Source organism: Ceratotherium simum, chromosome 17 (genome assembly GCF_057802395.1).
Source record: "Ceratotherium simum simum isolate JZ-2026a chromosome 17, ASM5780239v1, whole genome shotgun sequence".
In the NCBI taxonomy this organism is placed as follows: Eukaryota; Metazoa; Chordata; class Mammalia; order Perissodactyla; family Rhinocerotidae; genus Ceratotherium; species Ceratotherium simum.
The window spans coordinates 29,902,160-29,916,601 of NC_141916.1; the positions used below are offsets into that span (position 1 = coordinate 29,902,160).

The window sequence follows — 14,442 nt, forward strand, 5'->3', positions numbered from 1 at the left end:
TAAAAATAATTGTTACTTTGGGCATAAGGAATGTAGGATAAGGAGGATGGATGGAGGTCTTTTTACATGTTGTACTTTTCTGTACTATTAAAATTTTATAACCAAGGTATGCCTCATATTTAGTTATTATTTTGATATGTTTTCCTGAGCAGTAGCATTTGGGGTCATTTTTAATTTTTTATGATTTTTAGATAATATGACCCCATATATGTTAATTTACATTTATTTATTACGGATATTTGACTATAAAATAATTATCCCATGTGCTACTTTCTTTTTATAGCTACAGGAAAAATTATCTCTATTTAAGTTATATCTATTTAAAATTATCTCATGTAGTTACTTGATTATCACCCCGATCATCACCGCAAACTGTGGCCTAATATGATACTTAATAAAGCCTTAAGACACTCAGAAATTTAAGGGTAAAAATGTTCCATTAATCTACAAAACATTTTTAAGATATTAACAACAGCTATGAAAATATATTAGTTTAGCATTCAGAATTTTTCAACTCTTTTATTTGATAAGTGTACCCTACATAAGGACACTCAATTAATGAAGACAGGTTGAGGTAAGCTATGAAAATAGCTTGATTTTCTCTGCCCAAATGTTTTCTGGAAACATCAGCAAAACAAAATACTATCTCCAAAATATTATCTGTTGAATGCAAAGAGACAGCTTATCTGATTATCCCTAGCGAGAAGAGAATGAAAGAATGTACCCTGAGAACACATGTGTGAAGACTTGGTTTTAGATGCAGAATTGGTTTCTAGAAATAATAGGAATGAATACTGTATTTCTCGGTATTTATGTGAAATTGAATAAATCAGAAAAAATCTTTTTCTCTCAATCTTAAAAAACAAAAAAATTGGATTGTACGTATCTCATATTTTCTAAGAGAAAAAGTGGGATACAAATTCAAAGTTTTGCTAGAACTTTGATATCATTTCATCTCCCTCTTTGAATTTCCTTGTTTACATGAGTGGTTGGGGAAGGAGGAGAAAAGTATTTTTTGAGCACTTGAAATTTAGTCACTATGCCAGGCACCCTTCCTGCTAATCCTCTGCCAACCTGCATGAAGTAAGTATTATTAATTATCCCCATTATTTGTGCGTTAACTGAAGCCCAGAGAGATTAAAAAATTTGCCTAAAGTTGTGCAGCTGGCAAGTTAGAATTCGAATTTATCCAGATTGATGGGACACATTTTAAGCATTAAAGCCAAGGAGATATAGTTTTACATAATCAAAGATGTTAGTTACACGTCTGCCGAGGACAAGTAGTTTTGAAGTTGGAGAATGGGAGCATCTTCCTGCTCATTCTACTCAGTTAGAAATCTGGAATTGTGTGTGGTTCTTGTGAATTACTAGAGTCATGAGTGTAATCTCTTTGGTCTTGGAATGAATTCCTTGCAGAAAACTTGATTGTTCCTAGTTCTCAAAAACCCTCATCTACGTTAATTACTTTATCGTACTAGCAATTACCTTTATGCTAAGAGGAAGAGGAAATTGCTGAGTTTCTTATGCAGTCCACTTGGACACAGAGATCGAAGGTACATTATTATAAATCGTATTATTCTGTTCAAATGCTAACTTTTCACTGAGATGGAGCAAAATCGAACTACATACACACAATAATTTACCTTGAATGCTTGGTTTCCTCACCTTGTTAGGATATCCCAGCTCCAGTCTCCTGTTGGGACTCCCTTTTATTTGGCTCAGACAATAGATGGCAAACATCATACTCTTCCAAGTTTTATTTGTCTCTATCCTTAAATAACATCCTGATTGGGCTAGAAGTTAACAGCATTGCTGGAAACTGCCACATTTCCCAAGTTCTCACCTCCCTTTTTGAATACCTGGACATTTGGCCCCACCAGCCTGCCTGGCAACCAAGCAAGCCAGCAGGCATCTGTGTATTTCTTCATTACTAACATGCTAGCATCTATCTTGATTGATTGTTCATTCATCCAGCAGCCTTATTCAGTAGATATTTACTTATGCGTATAGTCAGTGTATTTTGCACACTCTATTTAATCTGCAAACTCTAGGGAGCTAGAAAAAAATTTACAACATAATGCAGAAATAGGACATGTACTACCAACTGCAATATAAGGAATTACAAGTACAAACTGTGTAGTGGAGAATGCAGAATTCAGAGAAGAGAAAAATTATTTCCAGCTGAGGCGTGGAGAAGGACCATTAAGCCGAGGGTAAAGGAAACTAGGAATTCACATAAATGGTAATTGGGAGAGGGTGTGCATCCCAGATGGAAACATTTTATGTGAAAAGACAGAGAACAGGAAATCTTGCTATGAATCCAGCAGGTAAGTTACCTTGATCAGAAAATAGAGTTCAGTGGAGGAAAAATGGAAGACATAGTCAGCTGGAATTAACGTATGAGAAGGCCTTGAAATCATGGCCAAGATGTTCTAGGTCTGTCCTGTCAAAAATATTTACAGCAGCAGAGTCCTTTGAATAAAGAGCTGTGTTGTATGAACAACAAATTAATTTGCAACATTAATTTGGCAACAGTTTATAGGACAGACGGTAGCAAAAGACATCTATTTTGAAACTAATATAGTAGTTCAGGCATGATAAAAATCAGAAAGTAGCAAACAACAGCAAAAAGCCGGAAACCTGAGAAACGTTGTAAAGGAAGGATCTAAGATCCCTTATAAAAAACACTAGGTGACACTTCAAGCATTCTCAATCTAGTCCAAACTTTTTAAAAGCCTGAAATTCAAACTGTTACAATCTGATGTACCAAGCTACCATTAAAGCATTTTGGTTCCATACTCCCCCCCGCCCCCCCACATATAGCTCTATGCTGCTTTCTTAGGCAGAAAATCTGCCAAATTCACTGCTGTATTACTCTTGACACCTAGACAAAGCACTATAAGAACTCAGGGTATATTTGTTGAATTAAAAAAAGTCAAAAACTGAATTCAATGACCTCATCTATCCAAATGGATATTTCATGGATGCCCACTAGAAGGGTGCCTGGTCTTTTTATCACCCTCCTGTAGACCTCAACTCTCTGCCTCTGTGCTTTTGCTCATGCTGTTTCCCTTGTGTGGAAGGATGATCTCTTTTATATCTACTATAAGATCTTTAAGGAAAATGCATCTAAGGATCTACTTTCTCTGCCCAATTATAAGCTATTATCCTTTATTATTTACAGCCATAGTTACAGTCTAGCAATTAGTTATTTATTATCTTAATATTGAGCTCTAGCTGTTTGCCAAACTAGAAGCTATGTTCTCAGAGAACAAGGCTGTGTAACCTACTTTTATGTGCTCCTAGTTTCCATCTGTGGAAATTTTATGCACTGTGTAGGTGCGTAATAAGCATCAAGTGAATACTTTTGATTTATTTGTCATCTCTCCACTTCACTTTGCTGTTTTAAAGACAGCCTCAGGTGGTGAGATAAACTGTGCTCATATTAGAAAGAGGTTAATGATGGTATCCTCCTAGGGATGAGTATGAGGACCAATTTTCTGTGCATTCATTAATGGTGTAAAAATGAAGTGAATCATAAGTGGCAAAATAATTTATTGAGGATGAGTAATTGTATAGGTTAGCCACTGTTAGAGAGGATTCTAAGTACTTACTGAAAAATAATTGGGAAATCTAATGGCAGATCCAATTGAACATGAAAAAAAGCAGGAAAATGTACATGAGAAGAAATCATTGACTCATGTGCTGACGGATTTACAATTAGCTATGGTTGCTTAGAAAAGTAACTCAAAATCATCACAGAAAATGTCAGAAAGAACACTCAATGTACATTGTTATAGGAGAAATGAAGAATTATGTAAAAATACCTAAAATTGGATTGCATAGTTTTTTTTAAGAGATTTTTTTATTTAATTAAGTTCCTCTCAAAAGATAGCAAAAATTGGGGGCCAGCCCGGTGGCGCAAGCGGTTAAGTGCGCACGTTCCGCTGCGGCGGCCCGGGGTTTGCCGGTTCGGATCCCGGGTGCGCACCAACGCACTCCTTGTTAAGCCATGCTGTGGCGGCGTCCCATATAAAGTGGAGGAAGATGGGCATGGATGTTAGCCCAGGGCCAGTCTTCCTCAGCAAAAAAGAGGAGGATTGGCATTGGATGTTAGCTCAGGGCTGGTCCTCCTCACAAAAAAAAAAAAAAAAAAAAGATAGCAAAAATTGCAATTATCCATTGCAAAACACTGTAAGGAATGGAAAGCAAGATGTTACACAAAGGGAGAGTTTAAAAAATATATAGCTAGCTAGTAAAAAGCAGTGCTTGCCCAGAACAATAGGAGGAACTGAGATCTATCCCCTTGAAATAAAAGTTCATAGAACATGCTGTACAAGTGTTTGAGGTGGTTAAATAACCCCCTTCCTGAAACATGTATTTGGTATGTAGACTAAGTTCTTTTCTGAAATGGGATGAATCTTTGAACTAAGGTCAGAGACAAAACCTTGCAAAATCGTTTCACACTTGCAGAGTTTGTTTTCTGGCACTGATAAATATCATCTCTTCTTTACAAGCACTAATTATAAATTGATTGAGCCTTCCTTCTTCATAATGCAAATAATGCTTGGGAAGTTTGATTCTACTAGTCACAGGAATCTTAGGATAAATTATTTTCCTACAAACTCCAACAGACATTTCCTGAATCCCAGGATATGTTTACTATGAAATTCATAAAAAAATGAGTAATACTTAATCTCTGCCGTTGTAAAGACCACAATCTAGTAAAAGGGTTGAGGAATGGAGGACAGATGTAAAAACAGTTCATTTCAGTCCACTCTTTGCAGTATGAACAAGGAGATGTGGAGATGCAGAAGGGTCACTCAGGGTAGTAGGTAAACTCAGTTGGAGGGCTATGACATTTTTCTCCAAAACTTAGCTGAGCTTACCAGGAGATGGGCTCATGATAGCCAGCAACATACTTCTAGGTAAAGAAAGGCCTAAATGACACACTGAGCCTAGAAATTTAGAGCTAGAATGCATAACTAAGGTCAAAAGGCCTTGTATGGCTCTAGTAAAACTAAATAGAATGTTCTTGGATTTATTATTTTGACAAGTTGTTATTGAGAGATTTTTTTTAATGTTTACTTCATTCTGTGTTACTTCTTTTCTTGTAATATGACATATTATGTTCTCAGAACTTTATTTGTAGATCAAAAACACCAAGAAATATTTTCCAACCTAATTACTTCATATGCATTCCTTAAATATATGCTAGATCAAAAGCAATTGCTTATCATCCCTTGTCATGATTTTTTTTAAATGTGGGGAAAAGTCGGGAGCAAGTATTTTCAGAATAGCTGAACATTTACTTCATTATTATTAAAGAACAAGTTGCCTATAAATTCTTGAACAGATTAAAGATGTTACTTAAATGAATTTTAACCATTACATTATATAATTGAGAAAAGAACCAGTTTTTTCTCCAAACAGCTTTTTTTATTATTGGATTGTTAGTTAATCATATAGCTAAATTTTTCAGGGAAAAATTTTTAATTAATTTATTTATTCAACAGTATTTATTGAACACTTTGTATGTGCCAGTCATTCTTCTAGACATTTGATACACATTAGGAAGCAAAACTGTGAAATCCCCACCTGCATTCTTGTGGAGAGGAGCCAGACAACATAACTAAGTGAATTACATGATGTATTAGAAGGTAATAAGTTCTATAGAAAATAATAGTGCAAAATAAAGGGATTGGTGGGTCTGAATGGGGGACAGGGTTGGAATTTTAAATATGATACTTATGATAGAGCTTGCTGAGAGGGTAAAGTTTGAGCAAAAACTTAAAGAGGTGGAAGGGTGGGCCACGAGGGTGTCTAGAGAGAGCTTTCCGTGTAGAGGAGGCAGCCATTGCAAAGGCCCTGAAGCTAGAACCTGTTTTTGTGTTCCAGCTGCAGCAAAGAGGCCAGTGTGGCTGTAGCAGAGAGAGCAAAGTGGAGAATACTAGGAGAAAAATCTGAGAGGTAGCAGGGGCTAACCCATTTTTGGCTTTTTCTTTGAGTAAGATAGGAAGCCACTGGAGGGTTTTTTGGTTTTGTTTTGTTTTGTTTTGTTTTGTTTTTGGTGAGGAAGATTGGCCCTGAGCTAACATCTGTTGCCAAGCCTCCTCTTTTTGCTTGAGGAAGATTGTTGCTGAGCTAACATCTGTGCCAGTCTTCCTCTACTTTATATATGGGATGCCACCACAGCATAGCTGGATGAACTGTGTGTAGGTCCGCGCCTGGGATCCGAACCTGTGAACCCCAGGCCACCAAAGTGGATCATGCAAACTTAACCACTACGCCACCGGCTGGCCCCCACTGGAGGGTTTTTAATCCTAGGAGTGGCATGATCTGACTTATGTTTTGAAAAGATTACCCTGTCTGTTGTTTTGAGAATGAACATTGAGGGAGGCACAGGGATAGAAGCAGAAAGACCACTAAGGAGGTTATAATCCACGCTAGAGGTGATGGTAGTTCAGACCCAGGAGATGGTGGTTAATGATGGGGAGAACTGGCTGGATTCGGGATATGTTATGAAGGTAGAACTAACAGAATATCCTGATAGATTAGCTGGAGAATGTGAGTAAAAAGAGAAGAATCAAGCATGACTCCAAAGTTTTGGCCTAAGCATCTGGAAAGATCAAGTTGAGATAGACGAGACTGTGAATGGAGTGAGTTTGAGAGGCAAAAACAGGAGATCTAGACCTGTCTTTTTTTTTTTTGGAGAGGAAGATCAGCCCTGAGCTAACATCCATTGCCAATCCTCCTCTTTGCTGAAGAAGGTTGGCCCTGAGCTAACATCTGTGCCCATCTTCCTCTATTTTATGTGGGACACCTGCCATAGCATGGCTTGATAAGTGGTGTGCGGGTCAGCACCTGGGATCTGAACCTATGAACCCTGGGCCACTGAAGCAAAGCGTGCAAACTTAACTACTATGCCACCGGGCCAGCCCCTGGACCTGTTGTTTTTGAGGTTTCTACTAGAAATCTAATTGGAGAAGTCGAGTAGGCAACTGGATAATGACTCTGGATTTCTGGAGAGAATCTGTGATACATTTATAAACTTGGGTTCCACATATAGGTGGTGTCCAAAGCCAGGAGATGATATCATCAAAGAGATGAGTGTAGATAGGAAAGAGAAAACCAGAGATGAATCCCTGAGATACTCTAGTATTAAGACATCAGGAACAGCATAGTAGAAGGAGAAGTGGAGACAAGTAAAATAGGAGGAAAGCCAGGAGGGTATAACCTGGAAGCCAAGCGAAGAGAGTATGTAAACAACCAGGAGTGATTAACTGTTAGGTGACTCTGATGGTGTCAGGTGGGATGAGGATCATGGATTGACCTGTGAGTTTAGCAATGTAGGGGAGACATTGTTGACATTTTCAAGAGAGGTTATGCTGGAGTTGGGTATGTGAAAAGCTAATTAGAGTGGGCTTAAATAAAATGGGAGGAGATAAATTGGATAGTAAACATACCGTCCTCAACTCTTTCAAGGAGTTTTGCTGCAAATGTGTTAGAGAAACAGCAGTACAGAGACAGGAAGTGGGATGAACAGAAGGTTCCTTTAAGGTAGGAGAAATACCAGTATATTCTTACACTGATGGTAATGATCCAGCAAAGAAGGAGAATTAGTAATGCAGGAATCAGAGAGAAGCGTACTTGAAGATGACATGAGAGAAAATGGGATTTAGTATATAAGTGGAAGGATTGGCTTTAGATAGGAGCTTGGGTAGTTAATCTAATATCAATCAGGAAGGCAAAATATATGGGTATAGATGCTGACAAGATGGTTGGTGAGGTGTCGGGAGCCTATGGAAGGTTTCTGCTCTTTGCTTCAATTTTCTTAGTGAGATGGGAAGTCAAGTCATTAACTGAGACTGGGAATGAGGAAGAAGGTGATAGACGTTTGAAGAAAGGTGAGAAAGTGTGAAATAGTCTTGTGAATCTAGGAGATTGAGAGGGAGAATGGATTGCTGTGCAGTATTGGGGAATGTGGTAATGAATTGGGCATGAGGAATGTGGTCATGAATTTAAAGTGGAACAGTGAGAGTTGTTTTATGTTTTTCTCCAGTTGTATTCACTTGCACGTGTGCAGATGTAGAGATGATGGAGAGTTGAATTCAACGAGGGCTATGGTTGGAGTTGGGGATGTATGCGTGAGAGTGGCTTTAATGACTAACCATGGAATTGAAACTGGGTAAAGAGGGAAAAATGATATCAAGAAATTAGACTTTATAAAATGGTGATAGAATCTATGGATTGGAGGTTCTGGGGAGTTGGAAAGGTTGTCTGAGTTGCAATATAAGAGAGTCTGAGCTAGAAAGATAAGAGATGTTGATCAGAGAGAGGCATGCATGAAATTGAGGTTGTGGAGAGTTTGGAATTAATGATAATGACAAAATCTGGCTATGTGCACAGTAGTGTCTGAGGTAAGTAGAGAACATCATTGGAGGAGAAGAGTTCAAGGAATTTAGAGGCCGATTGGTTGAAAGAAATATGTGCATTGCTAGAATTAGAACAAAAATGTCAAAGAGAATTTTAGTGAACCAAGAGACTAAAATAATGAAGACTTTAAAGGAAGTGATTTGGGTATCAGCAGATGCCTAACAATAGGTAGTAATGGGGATATGTACGTTGATTTGAGCTTCAGAGCTGGGAGTGGTGGATTAAGGGTGAATGTTGTCAAATTGGTCATGGGCGACAGAAGAAATGGACAACTACTCCACCGCCAGGCCCAGCAGAACAAGGACTATGGGGAAAATATCAGCCACCACATGAGAGAGGCCCAGAGGAAACAGTGTCCTTGGGGAAGAGCCAGGTTTTCACTGAGCCATAAGGTGAGAAGAACATTCAAAAAAGAGATTCAGGATATAGAGGATTTTGCTGACATTAGACAATGAATTATTTTTAAAAATTCACTGTGATATATTATACAACTTAGTCTGCCTTCAGTTATATACTGCCTTGCATGGTATATGCTCAGATATTTGTGTACTGATGAATCACTCTTGTCCTTGTCTCAAACAAGGAATGGAAGAAAATAGGAAACAAATAAAGATGAAAACTTTGTTTACCAGAAAATTGATTTAGTCTTACTAATTGAGCCTTCTTAACTATAAAACAGGGCTATAACTTTTAATATAGGGTGCTCATTTCTGATAGAAATTTCAATATTAAAACAAGGAGAGATGAATTCCTTTTAAAAATATTGAATAAATCAATAAAACGCTGCTAAATATATTGTTGCTGTTCCTATCTGAGTTCTCAAGCAATATCTAAGGTAAAGTTAAAAGATGGTAAAGATGCTAGTAGGAGGATATAGTTTCCCACCAAAGCAACAGAGTACTGCTAGGTGCTGAGAAATGAATTACTCGGAGGGTCCCTGTTGTCCAGGGTGGTGGTCCAGGGCACGCTCACACAGGAATGACTTGGTGTCATCTGTGCATCCCCAAAACAGCAAACCCGGCTTTGAGACTGTCAGAATCAGAGAGCTCATTAGGCATTTGCACTTCAGCTCCTTGTGTCCGGAATTCTAACGATAATAACTAACATCAGGATGAAAAATTGTAGGTTTTAAAGTCATCTTATCTGTAATGTCTCCTTTGATCTTCACAACTATGAAAGGACTGTTTTATAGATGAGGAAAGCAAAGCAAAACTCAAACAACTTAAGTGACTTGCCCAAAGTTGTCCTCCATGTGCAGGGAAGCTGGGACCAAACTGTAGGCTGATTCCAGTCCAGCACTTTTTCCACCTCATCGCAATGTCATCATCTTCAAGTGCTTTCTTCTGAGTAGTGGGAAAAATTTGGCTCGGTTTCCAGTGAGATTCCAGGACTCTACCTACACGTCAACCATAGCAGATTTCTCTTTACATGTTCAACTTCTAGCCTCTGATTTTGCTTGAAAGAAAGGATTTGTTGGTAATAAATATTTGAAAATCACCCTATGAATACATTTTATTCCTGTGGCATCAAGTAATATGGACTATATCTAGCTACCCTCAGATGTTCCAGGTAAGGTGGGGAAAGTTTTTCCTTCTCCATCTGGAAGAGTACTTGGGTGGTGCCCTCCTAGGTTTGAAGGATAAGAATGGGATCAGTAATAGTCAAATGGCCTGTACTTTGACTCGTTGGATATTTGTGTGAGACTAAGTAGCCATTTATCACTGTCATTCTAAGAGAGAAAAAGAAGAAGGGAAAAAAAAGCAGAAGAAAAAGAAGATTGGTGTTGTCATGGCAATAGTTTAACATTGTAATAATTAAAGCTTCTCTTTACTGACGAGCTAAACTGTGACTTAGAATATGCACTATTTACCCTATAATTAGGGCATTGACTTACTCGAACAAAACGTTACTACTCTTTGATTTCTCTTAGAAGGGGCTTTACAGCTGCACAATTATATTCAGAAGCATAAGAAAGAAATAACTGATTTTTAGGAGGATGATAGAAGATTTAAAATTTTATTATATTGTAAAGCATAAGTGAGTGTGAAATTATGGAATCAATCTATAAAAAATAAGGAATTAACTTTTGGGGGGATTTTGCTCACAAAAAACTAAAAAATCATTGCATAAGTGAAAGTAATTTTGGCAGAAATATTAGATGATTTAATAAAATATTCTAAATCTCTTAGAAACCTTGAATATATAAACTGGATTATACTAGACCCCTTTAATAATTCACAACAATGTATACTACTTGTATTCCCTTTTTTGTTCTTCTCATTTTCATAAATGTTCTCTGACAGTTCGCTGACCCTAATTTAAGCACCTGATCCTGTATATCTGGGGTAAAGTCAGGGTCAAAATACATTTCAGAGCATTCCCAATGCATTAAAATGGAATTGATCTAGGAAACAGATCACTTCAAGCTTTAAGCTAATATAGACTTTACATATATATATAATATAGGACATCCGTTTAGAAGTCTTCCTTGGAGATAGATATAAAAATATGGGACTAGAAGTTTATGTATCTGAGATATATCTAGGGGACCATCAGATTCAAGATAATAATTACAGTCCAAGAATTGATGATTAGTCTGATGGAGAGACTGAGGAGAGGAAAGAAAAAAAGAGCTGGTACTAAGCCTTGAGGGGACACATAAGTTGACACAGCTTACCCCAGAAATCACGGAGGAAGTGTAAGAGAAGCAGATCTTAATGTGAGTCACATTTATAAGACACTAGTAAGCTGACATATCTAATGTTCTGGAAATGCTGACTAAGTGAATAGTAACAGTGACTTCAGGAAATTCAGTTTGAATTTTAAAAACTATTATTTTGGCCCCAAATTCTAAAATTCTACATTTTTTTATCCTTTAGTTTTCTGAGCCCACTCCATGTTGAAAAAAGGAAAATGTACTCATTTTGGCTGTCACAACTATATGTTCTTTTTAAAAGTAAATATTCATTTAGTTATCTTAAGTATTGGAAATAATTAACACAGTATAAGAACATGTGGACTTATGTTTTTTATTTTAATGCTGCAGTCACTAAAACATGAAATTCATGAGACCTAAATATCCAGATGGAAAGAAACCAGCCATCTAAATGATTTGTCTACATAATGCTTACATCCAGATATACCCAGATGATTGATAACATTCATAATATGTTGTAGAATATTGAACTTTGTTGGTAATCGTACTTCTTTATAATTGTATTTAATTATGTGCTTAAAATTGAGCGTACAAAATTTCAAAAGCTCATAGAAATGTGCTTCTGTGTGTTTCAAGCGTTTTTGTAATTTTAGGAGACTTTTCCTTTGAATATTGCATTTCTGGTTTTTCAAACCTAGCTCTTTGATTGTGTATGTGTGTGTGTGTCTATGTGTGTGTGTATGTCTGTATGTGTGTTTTTCTATTGATATAATGCTTTCATTATCCTGGGGGGAGGGCCAGCCACTGTATGTATAACATTGTCAGCAATATGATCTACCTAAATGATTTTGTGTGTGTATGTGTGTGTACAGCCACAATTCCTTCAGGAGACACCTACCAAGGCAAATGCAGATTTCCAGTGTTGATTTCAGCACGGGCACAGAACCCGTTTTACAAAGAGGAGAAACAACAACCAGCATTGGGAGGATAAAACCAGAGCTCTACAAACAGAAATCAGTTGACTCTGAGGGCAACATGAAAGAAGATGTCAAAACCTGTGGGAAACTTAACTTTACCCTCCAGTATGATTATGAAAATGAACTTCTAGTTGTGAAAATTATCAAAGCCTTAGATCTCCCTGCTAAAGACTTCACAGGAACTTCAGACCCTTACGTGAAGATGTATCTCCTTCCAGATAGGAAAAAGAAATTTCAGACCCGCGTACACAGAAAGACTTTAAATCCTCTATTCGATGAAACTTTTCAGTTTCCTGTAGCATATGATCAACTAAGCAACCGAAAACTACATTTCAGTGTGTATGATTTTGACAGATTTTCTAGACATGACATGATTGGAGAAGTGATTCTTGATAATTTGTTTGAAGTCTCTGATCTCTCCAGGGAAGCCACAGTATGGAAAGATATTCATTGTGCTACCACAGTAAGTAATAATTCCACCAATATATTGCTTTTTCTTTGACCTGCAGTGACATGTGAAACTAATTATTACCCAGCTTAATGGAGTAAGTTCTACAAAGTTAGGAAATTTATGTCCTAAGAGCCTGCAAATGTAGAATTTGATTACATACATAATAATTCAGACATGTAAGAATGTAGAGGTAGCACTAGTGATCGTGAAATAAAAAGCTAGCTCTTCAAGTTACCAAAAATAGACTTTTCTCTTGTAAAATATTTGTCTGTAACCTATTCTCAACACTCAATTTTCTCACAGTTAATTTTGACTTTCATTATTTAAAATGATTTCATTCCTCAGATCAAACCTAAAATGTATTTTGATGCTATTTGGTAAAGTCCTTGGTTTGGTTTAAAACAGCCCATTCCTTCAGACAGTTTCATGGAATGGACACAATTACAGTATTTGAAATGCTGAATGATCAAGAAGTGACTGTTTACATCAGAACTTTTCATTTTTATTACAAAATGCTTTTTCCGATTATAAAATAACTTTAATAGTGAAAATTTGGAAAACAGAGTAAAAACACAAAATTAAAATAATGTACAATATCTCAGCATAGTGCAGTGCTTTCTAATTTTTTTCTATGCATATTTTAAAATAATTAACATCATACTAAGTTTAAAATTTTTTCGCATTGACTTTCTTTCATGCTATATTTGTTTTAGTGTATGATATAATATTTAAATATATGATCCATCTATCTAACCATTCCTTATTGTTGGACAATTTAGTTAGGCATAAATTTTGTTATACTAAAAATTATGTTCTTTTTTTTTATTATTCAAGATTATTTGTCCAGGATAGAATTACAGAAGTGGAATTAGAGAACTGCTCTCTTGGGTTAGATTGCTCAATTGTTTTGATTTATTAGTTTTTAAATGGAGGCATTTAATTTTTTATCACCAGGTTGTCTTTATGTATTTACCATCTCTTGTCTAAGTTTTATCAAAATTTATAAGCTTAAAATGTTGAAGTTTTGAATAGAGACGAGGGGTTATTTAAAAAATAAGAAAATTATTTTTAAATTCAAAATAGCTTATTTTGTATTTTTCCCCATATCAGTGTTTCACTGATTACAATCAGTTTTGGGGAAATATAAATCAGTTTATATTTTCATTATAAATTGTGTCGGTAAGTTAACTCAAAAATTTATACCACCAGTTTATTGCATTGCATCATCACAGTATTTTTCAGTTGTTGCATTTTTATTTCATGGTCTCCATTGTGATACATCTATTAGGGAACAAAGAAGAAATTTTGCAACTGGATTGTGTTTCAAAGGCACATTGGGGCTCTTTTGATTTCACATTGTTTTTCAACTTATTACTTATATTCCTACAGGGAAAATAATGGTGAGGAATGAGTTCTACTGTTTTAAAAAATACAGCATCTTCTATCTTCCACCTTCTACCTTCCACCTTATAGAATTCTACAAATGCAGATAATAATTAATTGTTAGATCATTTCTCTTGATTTCTCAATCTTATATTATTCCTTCTTTTATTCATTCAACAAATATTAGCTGAGTGCCTACCGTGTGTTTTGCATGCTCTAAGTACTAGGGATGCACAAACATTACTGTAAAAAAATGGTTTCGAAGCATGTTCTGTTCATATATTTGGGTTCAGAGGTAAGAACCCCCGAATGAAGTCTAACAACTAGTATAATTTTCTAGGAGATTGACAATGTAGTTTTTTTATACTCATAAATTTTTGTGTTCCAAATTGATCCTTAAAAAAAATAGAAATTTCTTGTGGAAACTTCAATTTTTGACTGCTGAAAGTACATACTTGATTTTTGATAGATATTAATAAATTCTTCAGTTTTATTTTCAGTTCTTCCATGTGCCTGAAGTATTAATTTTCTATTTCTGC

The 14,442-nt window shown here is 36.2% G+C and overlaps 1 protein-coding gene across 1 annotated transcript in view; it reads left to right on the plus strand.

The window, feature by feature from the left end:
• SYT10 (synaptotagmin 10) overlaps positions 1 to 14,442 on the plus strand; it is a 69,586-nt gene that overhangs the window by 19,435 nt on the left and 35,709 nt on the right. Inside the window, exon 3 of the mRNA XM_004441155.3 lies at positions 11,965 to 12,532. Coding sequence (XP_004441212.1) covers positions 11,965 to 12,532 — 568 coding nt within the window. The remainder of the gene's footprint in view (positions 1 to 11,964; positions 12,533 to 14,442) is intronic.